The 14,576-nt window shown below is 35.5% G+C and overlaps 1 protein-coding gene across 1 annotated transcript in view; it reads left to right on the top strand.

Annotated features, from left to right (window-relative positions):
• Positions 1 to 14,576, top strand: part of LOC128543257 (inactive N-acetylated-alpha-linked acidic dipeptidase-like protein 2) — a 318,759-nt gene that overhangs the window by 140,583 nt on the left and 163,600 nt on the right. Inside the window, exons 3-4 of the mRNA XM_053513625.1 lie at positions 826 to 1,090; positions 10,487 to 10,606. Of these exons, the coding sequence (XP_053369600.1) occupies positions 826 to 1,090; positions 10,487 to 10,606 (385 nt within the window). The remainder of the gene's footprint in view (positions 1 to 825; positions 1,091 to 10,486; positions 10,607 to 14,576) is intronic.

Genomic DNA, 14,576 nt, shown 5'->3' with positions numbered 1-14,576 from the left:
GCGCAAAAATATTTGTACTAAAAGTACTTATGACCTGACAGTAATTAAAATGACACATTTTTGCAACATGCATATTTTTTTTGTTATTTGAAAATATTTTGCATAAAAATTGGTTGTATGCATGTAAATAACCTTTCACATATTATACATTTGTATATTATCCATTTATATATTATCCAATATCTAAATGTATCCATTTGTAAAATTAGAGCAAAGTCCCAAAGCAGCTGCTCTGCTGTTTCAGCAACTGCTGATTTTTGTAGTTTTAGCAAATTAGAGGGTGAAGCTGCCACCTAGCTGTCCTAAAATAACAGAGTGTGACTTCATAATCACAGTCTTGAAACTTTCCCAAGATAAGTTGAAAATTATAACGCTCTAGTGCAATTTGTCATCATATCTGCATAATACATGAAGTCACACAGGCTCGGCTTTATTACCAAGCTTTATGCTACACTCCATATTGATAATTCACTTTCTCTTCCTGTTATAATTTTAATAGAGCGCTTTCTTCCAATGAGTGTAAAGACAGAGCATATAGCGATAGCGGAATCCATCAGTTACAGTATGTTAACGGAAGATTGTTCAAAAACTCAATTACTGAGGTCTGTCTTGAGTACCATGCTCTGTACATCAACAAACTGTGTAAATATCTTTAATTAATGCTGATGTTAAGCAAAAGCCAACAATGTACTGATTTAGATAATGATAATAAACCTTGTGCATATTTATTAGGGTTTTGTTAAGTGTCTTCTGCTCTCAATTGACTGCTCTCAATATGACGGACAGACGTATAACTGAATCTTCTTTCTTTATCCAACTCCACAGGGATTTCGATTCCTTACTCAATGTCAGTGAGGAATCCAGAGTGAAGAATCTTGTCCGACGTTGGGAGGAGTTTGGACTAAACGATATCCAGCTGATCAATTACACCGTCCTCATCAGCTCCCCTGGATCCTTTCCTAATAACATCACTGATGTCTCAAATATGCAGTGTTTCCTGCCCAGTGGTGCGAGCTGTGATACAAAGACTGACATATCCATTAATGAGTCCTTTACCTTTGCAGCCTACTCATCTGTGGGAAGTCTAGAGGTACAGAAAAAACACAACATTATTTGTTTGCATCTTATGAAGTCCAAGGTCGTAGCAAAGTCATGCTCAAGGGCCTGAAATTCTTACTGTAAAAATAACCAAAATTGTGCATTATGGCCTCACTTGTTCTCTCTACTTCATATCACATCAAAGTGCAGCAAATAAGAGAAGTTTAATGGACTTTTCAGTCACTGAATATGTCCTCCAGCTGGAAAGTTAATGCAGAGCCATTATGCTATTCAGTTCTCGTCACAGGAATGAATGATATATAGTCAACCTATTTTTAGATGATGTGTTCTCTGTCTCTGGAGAGAGTGCATCTTTTAAAGTCTATTAACACCTTTCAAGTATAGCAAAAGACATCTTAAAAAGCTTCAATGATGAAAATGTTGCATTTAGGAGTAACTCTGACTTAGTCCGTCTTTGAAGTCTGTTTGCCAAATAAAGGGTCAGTCATCCATCATCAAGCTGCTGCTTTTCAGAGCCCACTGAGGCTTTGATAGAAAACACATTTGCAATATCTAACAATCAGCAGCAGCAAAAAAAAAAAAAAGAGAAAAAACACAAATATAGTTCACTTTGATGGATGAAATGCCTGGGGAGCTTATAATAATGTGACTGAATCCTGTTTCCTGTCCCTGAGAGGTCACTGAGCCTCACAAATTATGTCTACTTTATGACTCCCTGCCATACAGCGTGTTAAAAATTACCCATATACTTGATGTGTTCAAAACTGTTGCATGCTTTATTTTTGTTGTGTAGGTGCAAATTGTCATGGCCACCACTGATCTCATCCCTTATTTGAATTTTAATCAACTAAATATTTCATGAAAAGTGCTTTTTGTTAACTTGTTTCCCCAAAGTAAGGCATTAAATTGAATCTCCTCGAAGAAGCAACAAATTTAGAAGTTAATCTGAGTTTTAAATAAGAGTCACATTAGTGTAATTGAAACAGACAAGATATTAAAATTCTACCACATTTGAATAAATTCAAATCACTGCAGTTTTATTTTGTTGCTTTGATTTTTTTATGATGAAACTGTTCATTGCCTATTCGTTCTTTGGTCACAACATCAATATTCTCAAAGTTATCCTTATTCGACAGTAAATTTGCTTAATTAGGGCAAACATATTGATTAGGAAAAGCTTCTTTTTATTTGACTAATGAATTAATTAAAGAACGAAACATGGGGGATGTGCTGTTAGACAATAATCAATGACAATGTGATGTAATGCAGCTTGAAACAGCATGTCCTGCAGTGATTTATTACTCATAAACCAGAGCTTTCAAAAGCTCCTGTTTATAGATTAAAGAAAAACATATTTTTTAATACTGTATGTTCGTATTTCTATTTAATGTTGCTTTGAGCAAGCACTGGCACTGGAGACTTCTTCTCCTCATTAAAAAAAATTATTATAAGGAGTCTAAAAATAATTTTAACACCTGTTTTACAAACTGCTGACTGTGAAGACTGGCTTTAAAAATGATACATTAACATCCCCTCATGGAAAGCTTAATTATATTTACATTTATACACAATTTTTTAAAGTCTTTTCATATAAATTGCTTCAATAAAAAAAAGTAACATTCAAATTAGTGCATAGATATACATTAGAGTGCTATGCAAAAGTTTTGAGCCACTGCTCATTTTTTCATATTTTGCTTCTAAAGAGCCAGACCTTCTTGTATTTATAATTTAGTCTTGAGGGACAGTTCTCTATGCTTTCCGATGGACTTTTTTGGCTCTCAATTCTAGTCCTGACCAGTTTCAGACAGTGACCTTGGAATCATTCGTGCAGTAAACAAAAACTTAAAGAATGAACCAGTGATAATCGGATGCAGATAATTACAGATGATCAGGGATGCTAAATGGTTAGACTAGGCAAGAGGGAAAATAAGGTTGCTGCTGACGCTGTTACATAATCAACCAATTTGTAAATTGTACCTTTAAGTACCTTTAAGCCTCCTGCTGCAGTAAAGTAATTATTCCCATTACTTTAATTTAATATGAAGAGATGTGGAGTGGGTCAAGACTTTCACACAGAACAATACACCACTCAACAGGAACTATAGTCAAAGCTGACATAATCAAAAATGTACGGCTTCTGCCCAATCAGAATCCCACTTTTAACATTGATGTGATATAAAAGAAGTTTCCAAATATCCCATGTGCTTGAGTGTATATAGTATCGGACGTTACAATTTCATCCAATCTGTTCCTGGCATCAATTTGTCCATCTACAACAAATAACTGAATTATTCTAATCGCTAGAAAGATATAATTCTGTAGCCAAACAAAACAGTGTGCTCTATTATACCTAGTGATTTCCTTTTCCTTTTTTTTTCTTTTAATTGAGGATTAACTTCTGCAGTGGTCAGTAATGCATTAGGAGTTTAATGGTGGGGAGGGTGTACAGGATTGGGTTGTCCCCTGGGTAATCACCTTCAATGAGCTTTATCCTCAGCTCACTTTCTTCCCACAGCAGATTAGCAACGATCGGGCCCTGGCACAATGCAATTACTGGTTTTAATTTTAAGAAGAGGAATTACTGTTGGGTAGCTAAGCACCGATAGTATGCTTTTTTTTGCCTGGCTTCTTGTAAAATTGGATTTGGTTGCTGATCGACATATATTGGAAACAGCATTGTTTTCTCATTAATTGAAAGTTTTTTTTTTTCTGATACATGTTATTTGGCCATTATTTAACATGGGTTGTCCCAGAATCTATCAATTCATGGGTAAGGCTGCCACTGTATAAGAGAATGAGACAAAATGAGTTGAGAAACTTTTAACTATGTATTCATGCTGTATAAAAGTAATTTAGAAAGCTAAGTATGTGCCACCACATCATTTATCTGTGGGCCAGTTTTATCCTTGTGGACTCTATAGAAACCCAATGTAGGCACTATGAATTTACATTTGTTTAGTAGTTCTGCACAAAGCCCAGAAGAATCTTATTAACTTTTAGTCCTGACACCATTTATCAACAGCTGTTAGTATATGTTTGAAAATGCGTATGCAAACTGATTTTTATACAGTACGCTGACTTTTCTATGACTAGTAGCACTGAGTACCACCTTTTGTTACATGTGAGTTTAGTTGTGGCTTTGTCTGCTCTCTTTACAATGATTTAGTTTTTGTTTATTTGTGAAAATATTTACAAGCATGTGTATATATAAAGGAAAAACATTTACTTAAGGTTATGTAAGAAAAAAACAACCACAGTAAGTTCTCTTATGGATATTTTCTTTTATGGATAGTGATGTTTATTAGCATAGTTTGTTTATTTTAAAACTTTTATTCCATTACTGCCTTGTTTTTAACACTTCTTTAAACAGCTAAAAAACTATTAATGTCATAATTGTATATATACACTGATTATCTATAACATTATAGTGCCCTTGCATTATACAGTAAGCCTATTATTGTACAGTAGGCTCGCCTTGTGCCGTTCAGTTCTGGCCCCTTGGGGCATGAATCCACATGGTATGCTATGATGTCTGGGACTAGACATTTATAGTGGATCCTTTGGTTGCTGGACTTCTTTATCTGGTGCTTACCATGGGTGCTTGATCAGATTGAAGGCTGGGTCAGTGGTCTTAGGCTCTTCGGCATGGTGGCAGCCTGTGGTACAGTGGATGTTCTAGTGCCTTTTTGTCATTTAGCATTGATTTTTTTTTCATTGATTTGTGCTGCAATGGCTTTTCTGCCGGGTTGGTCTAGATGGGTTGGCTTTTGGTCCCTGCAGGCATGGATGATTCTTGGATGTCTTGTCACCATCTATTTTAATGTGCTAATGTCATGGCTGATAAGTGTACATAGATACATATATAGACACATGTATATGGGAAAAATGTATAAATAAAATAGAAGTACTAAGACTTACCAGTTTTAAATCTAAAACAATTTATTTTAGCTACGATTAAGTCACAATTGGTATGGGCAGTAGGGTCTCAGGCAGTTGAGACTCTGCTATTTGGAGGGTTCTACCACCACTGGGTCACCATTGTTGGGTCCTTGGACAACACCTTTAACCTTATGTCCATACAACCCATCTAATGAATGCAGTGTCTGCCACAAGCCTGGTTATGAAAGTGTGAGGGTTATAACTAAAAAGGCATCCTATGTAAAACAGTAGTTCTTAGATACAGTCTGCTGGTATGCAGATACGTTTTTTTTTACTGAATAAGCTGAAAACAGTCATAATGTGCAAATCTGTAGCAGTTTTTTTGGACTTAAAACAATTAATTGATTTAATTCCAAAAGTGTCACCTTTCACTTTTACAAAAAAAAAGTATGAATGTATAAACAAAATACATTTGTTTATTATTCATTGATTAGCAGTAGCCACCAGGTGCAATGATAGATACCAGGATACTGGAATTCTATCCAACATAGCTCTTTGTAATAGATACCTCCTTTATATAGTAATAATCCCCTGGAACATTCTTTCAAAATGAAACAGGTTTTCAATGGCAAGGATCCCTGAGGGTCAAAGGGGGTTGACAGAATTACAATTGCATTTCTTTATGACCCTTCTTAACAACTGGGGGTGTTAGACAAACTGTTTCAGACTTTCCAAGAGGTAAAAGGACTGGTCAAGAATGTCTATGGGAGCAGAGAGACTAGGGTTAGGAGTGTCTAGAAGAACAGAGGGGATTGGTCAAGAGTCTTTTATGAGCTAGTAGGATTGGCCATAAATGTTTCTATGACTGAGCAGGATTTGTCAGGAGTGTCAGCAGAAGCTGGTGGTATTATTAGATTGCCCATGAGATCAGACAGGGTTATTCAAGAATGTCTTCAAACTATGGTGATATTGGTCAAAAGAGTCAACAGTAGCACGCAAAATTGGTCAAGATTGTCTGTGTGAGACAGCAGCATACTGTAGGTCAAAAATGTCTATGAGAGCAGTCTTATTTTATTAAGCGCGTTCTCTTTTCTTACTGCTCTTAATATTTTCCAAGTAGTGCTCTATCTTTGATTTAGGGCAATGAGAGAATTTGAACTCTTTCAGTAACTACTGTATTACATATTCAGTATAGTATCATTTAAAAAATTGTAGGGCCAGTTCAGTGCTCGGTTAGAATGAATCTATTCGAATTGATGTATGTATGATTTGGATTTGATGATGTCTTACTGAAATTGACTGTTTTATTCCTAACAATACATGATGGAGGAGGAATTTTTTAAAACTTTTATTATTCTAAATTCTAATTGATGTTTGCATTTTCCAAAGATGCTCAAAACAGCGGATAAAAACTTTCTTCCGCCTTGAAAAACAAAGCATGTAAAAAAGGGAGTTTGAGATGCTTTGTGAACAGAACCAATGTGATCTGTGTTATGAATGCCCTGGTTAACATTATTATCCTAATGACAGCCTCTCAGTGCACATTTCCTCCTTTTCTAATTTATCTGCCTCTAGCGCTGACTTAGACAGAACATTGTATGATGCCAGCACTGACACATGTTATAAATCTCCCATGTCCACAGCATTGTGGTTCTGCCAATCCAAACAAGATGTTGCTCTTCTCTCTGGAATTGCATTTCATTTAGTTCTGCTGACAAATGAATCAAGGACAGATAATGCCTTTCCACTCCAAATCTAGCCCTAAAATTGCTCCCCACATTTCCTGCACTGGGAACTACTTTAATTTCTTTAAATACTGATAAGTTTAATTCCAACTTAAGGGAATACAGTGTATAGTAGGCATTCAGACAATGCAAGCATGTTGGAAATCGTTTCATAAATATTTATATTACAGTGTAATTAAATTCTCAACTTTGATTGGAAAGAGGTTGTGGAATAATCTTCTATAACAGTACAATTGCTATTTAAATGAAAGGTTTACATTAATTAAACATAACGTAATAAATTATAATCTTTATAGTAAAAGCTAATTTATGTTTTACATAATCTAAACCTAATAATAACTGTCGGAAAACGTGTAATTTAATATCATATAATTAACGAAATACATAGTGCATAATGAATATATAGCGTTCATGTGGTGAAGTTTTCTACCAGGAGAAATTTAGGCAACATTTATTTAGGAGGTCTCAGTGTCAGCATTTGGTAATAACATACTGTAAGTTAGTGATAAGATAAGTGACAACTGCAACTAATTTATCATGAGATCATTCCACAATTCGAAACAGTTTCCACAGTTAAAAATAATAAATTCTAATTGCAGACAAATCACTGTATTTTAAGAGGATTGAAGCACTTTGGACCTTGCTGTTATGGGACATAATTAACTTCAGGTCAGCTTTATGTCAGGCTGTATCATACCATTATAAATTATTTCCTTATGACAGCATAGATCATTGAGTTTTATTTCTTACATCACCCACTTTTTTTTTTCAAGAAGAGCTGATACATCACTGCACCCACACAGTTCTGTTATTTAAACATAGACAGTGTCAAGTCTGTTTACAGTTCTTGACTTAAATGTAGCAATAAGTATAGCAAAAGCCTTAATAAACCCAAATAAACTGCTTATTTATATTAGTTTATACAGACATTATTTTCCTTTGTCTTTCTTGTTTCTTACGTGCAGATTCCTTTTTACCAAAAGAATTTCAACTTTGAGAAGCAGTAGATGCTGCTACACACAAAGAGTTGGAGAAAAATAACTTTAGGGAAAAGTGAAGCTTTTATAATGTTAATCTTAGAGCCCATATTTCATTTGTTACGCAGTATATAGCTAATATAGATACATTTTCCTTGACCTCCTTGACAAGAATCATTTTCTTATCTAACTAACACCCAAACACTTCTAAAAATATAGGACTACTGGTAAAGTTGTTGGGTTCAGAAGTCAAAAGTGCTCTACTGTCTGAGAATCACGACAGGATAATGCTGCAATGAATAAAAAAAAAAAAAAAAAAAAAAATATATATATATATATATATATATATACACTATATACAGTCAAAAGTGTGGGCACATCTGTTTTCCTTTATTTTTGTTGCTTTTAATATTGTGTATTAATTGTTAAGACATTAAAATTATGACAAAAAATAATATTGAGAAAAATGTGTTAAATAACCCAGAAAATGTGTTTATTCTTTTGATTCTCCAAAGTAGCCACCTTTTATTTTGATGACAGCTTTGCACACTCTTGCCATTCTCCCAGCCAGCCTTATGACAGAGTCACCTAAAATGGGTTTGCAACAATCTTGAATAAGTTCCCAGAGGTGTTCAGTACTTGTTGGCTCCTTTTCCTTTACCCTCTGGTCCAACTCATCTTAAACCATGTGAATTGGATTTAGACCAGGTGATTATGAAAGCCAATTCACCTTATGTAGCTCCCCATCACTCTTCTTCTCGGGCCAATAACTCTTAAATAGCATTTGTTATGACAATGAGTTGTGTTTGGGGTCATTGTCCTGTTGGAAAACAAATGATGGTCCTACAAAGTGCAATCCAGATGGGATGACATGTTGCTCCAAAAAAATGCAGTGGTAGCCATGCTGGTTAAGTGTGCCCTTAATTTTGACTAATTTTGACAAGATACTAACAGTGTCACCACAAAGGACCCCCACACCATCACACCTCCTCCTTCATGCCTTACAGTGAAAACCACAAATTCAGGAAGCATCTGTTCACCCTCTCTATGTCTAACAAAGACATGGCAGTTTTAACTAAAAATCTCAAATTTGTCTGATTACTTTCCCACTGATCTAATATTAATTCCTTGTGTTTCTTGGCCTATGCAAGTCTTTCCTGCTTGTTGTTCTTCCGAAGTAATTTAAGTAGGTTTTTTTTTTTTTTTTTTTTGCCACTACTCGACCATGAAGGCCAGACTCATGCAGTCTTCTCTGAGGAGTGAATGTTGAAATATGTTGAATGCATTTATGTGGCCTCTAATCTGAGGTGTGTATACATTATCAGTGGTTTCTAAGGCTGGCATTCTAATAAACTTACGAGTCAGTTTCATCATAGTGTTTCATAGTTTTGATAACTGCGCTTGGGTATACATTCACAGTTCTGGAGATTTTTCAGATTGACTGACCTTCATTTTTTAAAGTAATGATAAACTGTCTTTTCTCTTTATTTAACTGAATCTTTCTTGTCATAATGTAGATTTGATCGGTCTTCTTAGTACTAGGAAAATTGAATCTGTACCTGCCATTTATCTGCACAAGACAACTGATGGTCTAAAGCTCATTAGGAGGTCAAGAAATGTCACATTGACTCTTGACTATTAACGATTAACTATTTCAGGTGACTATTTTATGAATCTGATGAGGGAATGCCATGCTTGTGCCAAGCTGTCATCAAAGCTAAATGTAGCTACTTTGGACAATTATTCAGTATTCATGTGCAATGTTGAAAAAAAAAAAAAAATGACAGAGAGATGTTTTCGAATTTTTGACTGGAAGTGTACAGTATATATTATATTATATTATATTATATTATATTATATTATATTATATTATATTATATTATATAAAGAATGGAAGGTGTTATTTACTGAGCAGCAATATAATGATATAAATCTAAAGTTATTATGCATTACATATATATGTTATGAGTGTGTATAGCACACACACTGTCACTAGTAATAAAATTATATTCAGTAAAACAAATTCAAAGTTACAACATTTATCACATTCATAATATTTTATAAAGCATGCAAAGAGTATTAAACACATACTTATTATTATCCCTCACTCTCACATTTATTCTCTATAGCGCTTATCCTGGACTGTTACCTCAGGCAAATAATATATGGGATACACCCTAGACAGGGTGCCAGCCCATTGCAGGGCACAAGCATGCACACACACACACACACACACACACACACACACACACACACACACACACACACACACACACAGTCACACACTATGGGCAGTTTGGAAATGGCAATTAGCCTTAATGCTGCTGTAATTAAAATGCTACATAAATGAAAAACGCTTCTCATTCCAGCACTCTTATTGTCACTATATACTTATCCTGAACATCCATCCAACACACTTATTACTGATTGGCGTTACTGTTATACAATGATATACCCTACTCACTTTATATTTTATGTTTAATGTACAGTACAGTAGTTGTATTACAGTATGTTGTTTCTGAACTGTATATGGTTGAAATGAGAATAAAGTCTACTTGACATAACTTAACTCATTTATAATTAGACTAAGATGCAGATGATTTCCAGTCAGTCAGAGTCTCAGTCAGTCTGTATCAGTGTGGGTTTCCTTGAAATTGTTGCTTCTGGATTTGTCATGATGGATCTAAGTCTACAACAATGTCTATTGTTTAAAATGGTAGATATCAATGGCTGGTATCAATTTTAAACTATAGAATACAGATCTGATTGTTATTCAACTGCAACTGCAAAACAGAAATGTATGTCTAATCTGTTTTCTCTCCTAAGGCAGAAGTGGTGGACGTGCAGTACGGAAGTTCTGAAGATTTGAGTCAAATCCGAACTGAGATGAACGTGGCCAATAAAATAGCACTGCTTAAAATCGGACGAGTACCTTTACTCACCACGGTATGTTTAACAATTATTTCTGTCTTCACATAATATGGCACTGTCAGAGAAGGGTCTCACAGAGCAGTGCCTGCTGTTCCAATTTCCCCATGTTTATATTTTGCTTTTCCTGGTTTGCCTCCCCATCTGTCCTGTGATTGGTGGTTACCTTATTGATTTCATTGGTTCTGTGTTGAGCGCTTGATAAGTTTGTCTATTTGTACCCTAGCTTTGTATCTTTATATTTTGATCCTATTTGTGCAGGCTTACTTCCTTTCCCATCTATATATTGATTTGTTTGTTCTTGCTGTATTGACCTTACTGATTACGGATGATACTCACTTTAAGTTGCCTATACAGTGGTGTGAAAAACTATTTGCCCCCTTCCTGATTTCTTATTCTTTTGCATGTTTGTCACACAAAATGTTTCTGATCATCAAACACATTTAACTATTAGTCAAAGATAACACAAGTAAACACAAAATGCAGTTTTTAAATGATGGTTTTTATTATTTAGGGAGAAAAAGAATCCAAACCTACATGGCCCTGTGTGAAAAAGTAATTGCCCCCTGAACCTAATAATTGGTTAGGCCACCCTTAGCAGCAATAACTGCAATCAAGCGTTTGCGATAACTTGCAACGAGTCTTTTACAGCGCTCTGGAGGAATTTTGGCCCACTCATCTTTGCAGAATTGTTGTAATTCAGCTTTATTTGAGGGTTTTCTAGCATGAACCGCCTTTTTTAAGGTTATGCCACAACATCTCAATAGGATTCAGGTCAGGACTTTGACTAGGCCACTCCAAAGTCTTCATTTTGTTTTTCTTCAGCCATTCAGAGGTGGATTTGCTGGTGTGTTTTCAGTCATTGTCCTGTTGCAGCACCCAAGATCGCTTCAGCTTAAGTTGACGAACAGATGGCCGGACATTCTCCTTCAGGATTTTTTGGTAGACAGTAGAATTCATGGTTCCATCTATCACAGCAAGCCTTCCAGGTCCTGAAGCAGCAAAACAACCCCAGACCATCACACTACCACCACCATATTTTACTGTTGGTATGATGTTCTTTTTCTGAAATGCTGTGTTACTTTTAGGCCAGATGTAACGGGACACGCACCTTCCAAAAAGTTTAACTTTTGTCTCGTCGGTCCACAAGGTATTTTCCCAAAAGTCTTGGCAATCATTGAAATGTTTTTTAGCAAAATTGAGACGAGCCTTAATGTTCTTTTTGCTTAAAAGTGGTTTGCGCCTTGGAAATCTGCCATGCAGGCCGTTTTTGCCCAGTCTCTTTCTTATGGTGGAGTCGTGAACACTGACCTTAATTGAGGCAAGTGAGGCCTGCAGTTCTTTAGATGTTGTCCTGGGGTCTTTTGTGGCCTCTCAGATGAGTTGTCTCTGCGCTCTTGGGTTACTTTTGGTCGGCCGGCCACTCCTGGGAAGGTTCACCACTGTTCCTTGTTTTTGCCATTTGTGGATAATGGCTCTCACTGTGGTTCGCTGGAGTCCCAAAGCTTTAGAAATGGCTTTATAACCTTTACCAGACTGATAGATCTTAATTACTTTTGTTCTCATTTGTTCCTGAATTTCTTTGGATCTTGGCATGATGTCTAGCTTTTGAGGTGCTTTTGGTCTACTTCTCTGTGTCAGGTAGCTTCTATTTAAGTGATTTCTTGATTGAAACAGGTGTGGCAGTAATCAGGCTTGGGGGTGACTACAGAAATTGAACTCAGGTGTGATAAACCACAGTTAAGTTATTTTTTAACAAGGGGGGCAATCACTTTTTCACACAGGGCCATGTAGATTTGGAGTTTTTTTTCTCCCTTAATAACGTAAACCTTCATTTAAAAACTGCATTTTGTGTTCAATTATGTTATCTTTGACTAATAGTTAAATGTGTTTGTTGATCAGAAACATTTTGTGTGACAAACATGCAAAAGAATAAGAAATCAGGAAGGGGGCAAATAGTTTTTCACACCACTGTATGTTTAACGACCTGCACTATGGATGCTGAGATTTATTTATTTATTTATTTGGTCAGGGGAAAAAACATGCTGAGCATCCTGTTTATTTGAAATGACATCTCTCAGATTCCAGAGGAACTTACTGAGGCTATTCTGATTGTGTGGCAGCTCTAAGCTCAAACACACTGAGAATTGGGGATTTTGGCAGTGCTGCCAGTAAAATAATGTAAGCTTACAGCATTTTCTATAGTGTATGTAGCCTCAATGGCTTTTACTTCCCAAGTATGTACAGTATTTGGTCAATAAAGCATTCATTTAAAGTACTATTTACATCTTAATGCAAACCATTAATAATGTCCACAAAGATTTAGGTCACCTTATTAAATTACTATTCTGCATCATTTTGTTTGAGTTGTGGCATAAACAACCAACAAATTGCTGGTGTTGAAAGACTTTTGACTAGAAAAGTGCTATACTGTATGCATCAATGTGCAGCAGAAACCCCAAATTACTACTTACAGAATCGGAGCTTATTCATTTCCACCACATATTTTCCATAAGGGGAGAGTTTAGCCCTGTGGTGCTCTCATCGAGACTGATAAATGTGCAAATGTGTGCAGGGAAGTAACTGGAAATGCTGTATAAACATTTTGAAATTAAGACATTTCTTTGTTGTTGCTGAATCCTTACAGTTGGCTACACACTCCAGTCTAATTACAGACTATATTCTATACAGTGTGTTAAGCATACGCTTTTGGATTTTAATAGGTGTTTTTAGTAAATTGAACTTTTTAATTAAATATGTTTTCATAGTGAACTTCACCATGTACCCTGCCTTGCCAACCAAGTGATGTTGCATCATAAAAAAAGTCTGGGAAACTTTGCTATGTTAAATAGTAAGAGCATTTCCACATGCACAGTTGAATGGGATTGAGCATAATTAGCTGTGTTAAAAAGAAAACTATTTGTTAGTGAGTCTATATGGAAAAAAGGCTTCAGTTTGCCAGTGAGCATAAAGACTGAACTTCATATATGTAGCAATGGAAAAAGGTGAATTGGTCTGATTCTAGACTTGCCTTATTTCAGAGTGATGGGCATGTTAGCGTACAGTATGTACAGTAGGGAAGTGTTTAAACCAATGCATTCTTTTTGCATAGTGCTAGATGTACAAGTCTCAGGAGGCAATGTTATGATTTGTGGTTCCTTCAGTTGGTCAGGACTAGGTTTAACAACATTACACGGCAATAAAATGTCAGCTAACTATTTAAAAGTCGTTTGGATGTTTCCTTTTTCTAATGGTACGGGAATATCCCAGGACAACAATGCCAGGACGCATTGGCTGTAAGTGCAAGATCTCTTGTTTTTTTTTTCTTTCTTTTTTTGGTTGCTAAACATGATAGTATGTGTGGCCATGAAGCTTTATTTTCATCTTGCCTGACCACAACAAGTAGTTCCAGTTGTAACTCGTTTGTTGCTTGGCAAGTTTAGATGTGGGGATTTTTGTCTTGGTCTCAGGAAGGGCTTTTAACAAAACACAAGATAACTTGACATGACAATCTCATTCATCACATACAAATATACATTGTCCAATTAAACGATTAAAGGTCTATAAAAATATTACATATGATATTTACTGTTAGAAAATATACCCAATAACACAAATATTAATATGTTAATAAGAAAATGTTACTAAGACATTATGATATGTATTTTATAAAACCTACTTAGAGCACACAGTAACAATCCACCATGCATTATAAATATTGTGATGAGGAATGAAAAATCTTCTTAATTAATTAAAACGGTGCGTGCCATGCCTTATAAACGCATTATAACATTTTAATGGTTATTATAGATATGATCTCGCCATTACAATGTCATTTTACACCAGATTAAGTACACCAACATGCAAGCCTTTGACAATCATTATTAGTCATATTTACATCTACATACACTTACAGTCGAGTTTATAAATATTTGGACAGCAACACAATTTTCATATTTTTGTCTCTGTACCCCACCGCCAGTAGCTT

The sequence above is a fragment of the Clarias gariepinus genome, chromosome 15 (genome assembly GCF_024256425.1).
Source record: "Clarias gariepinus isolate MV-2021 ecotype Netherlands chromosome 15, CGAR_prim_01v2, whole genome shotgun sequence".
Taxonomy (NCBI): Eukaryota; Metazoa; Chordata; class Actinopteri; order Siluriformes; family Clariidae; genus Clarias; species Clarias gariepinus.
This window is presented reverse-complemented; position numbering and strand designations above follow the sequence as displayed.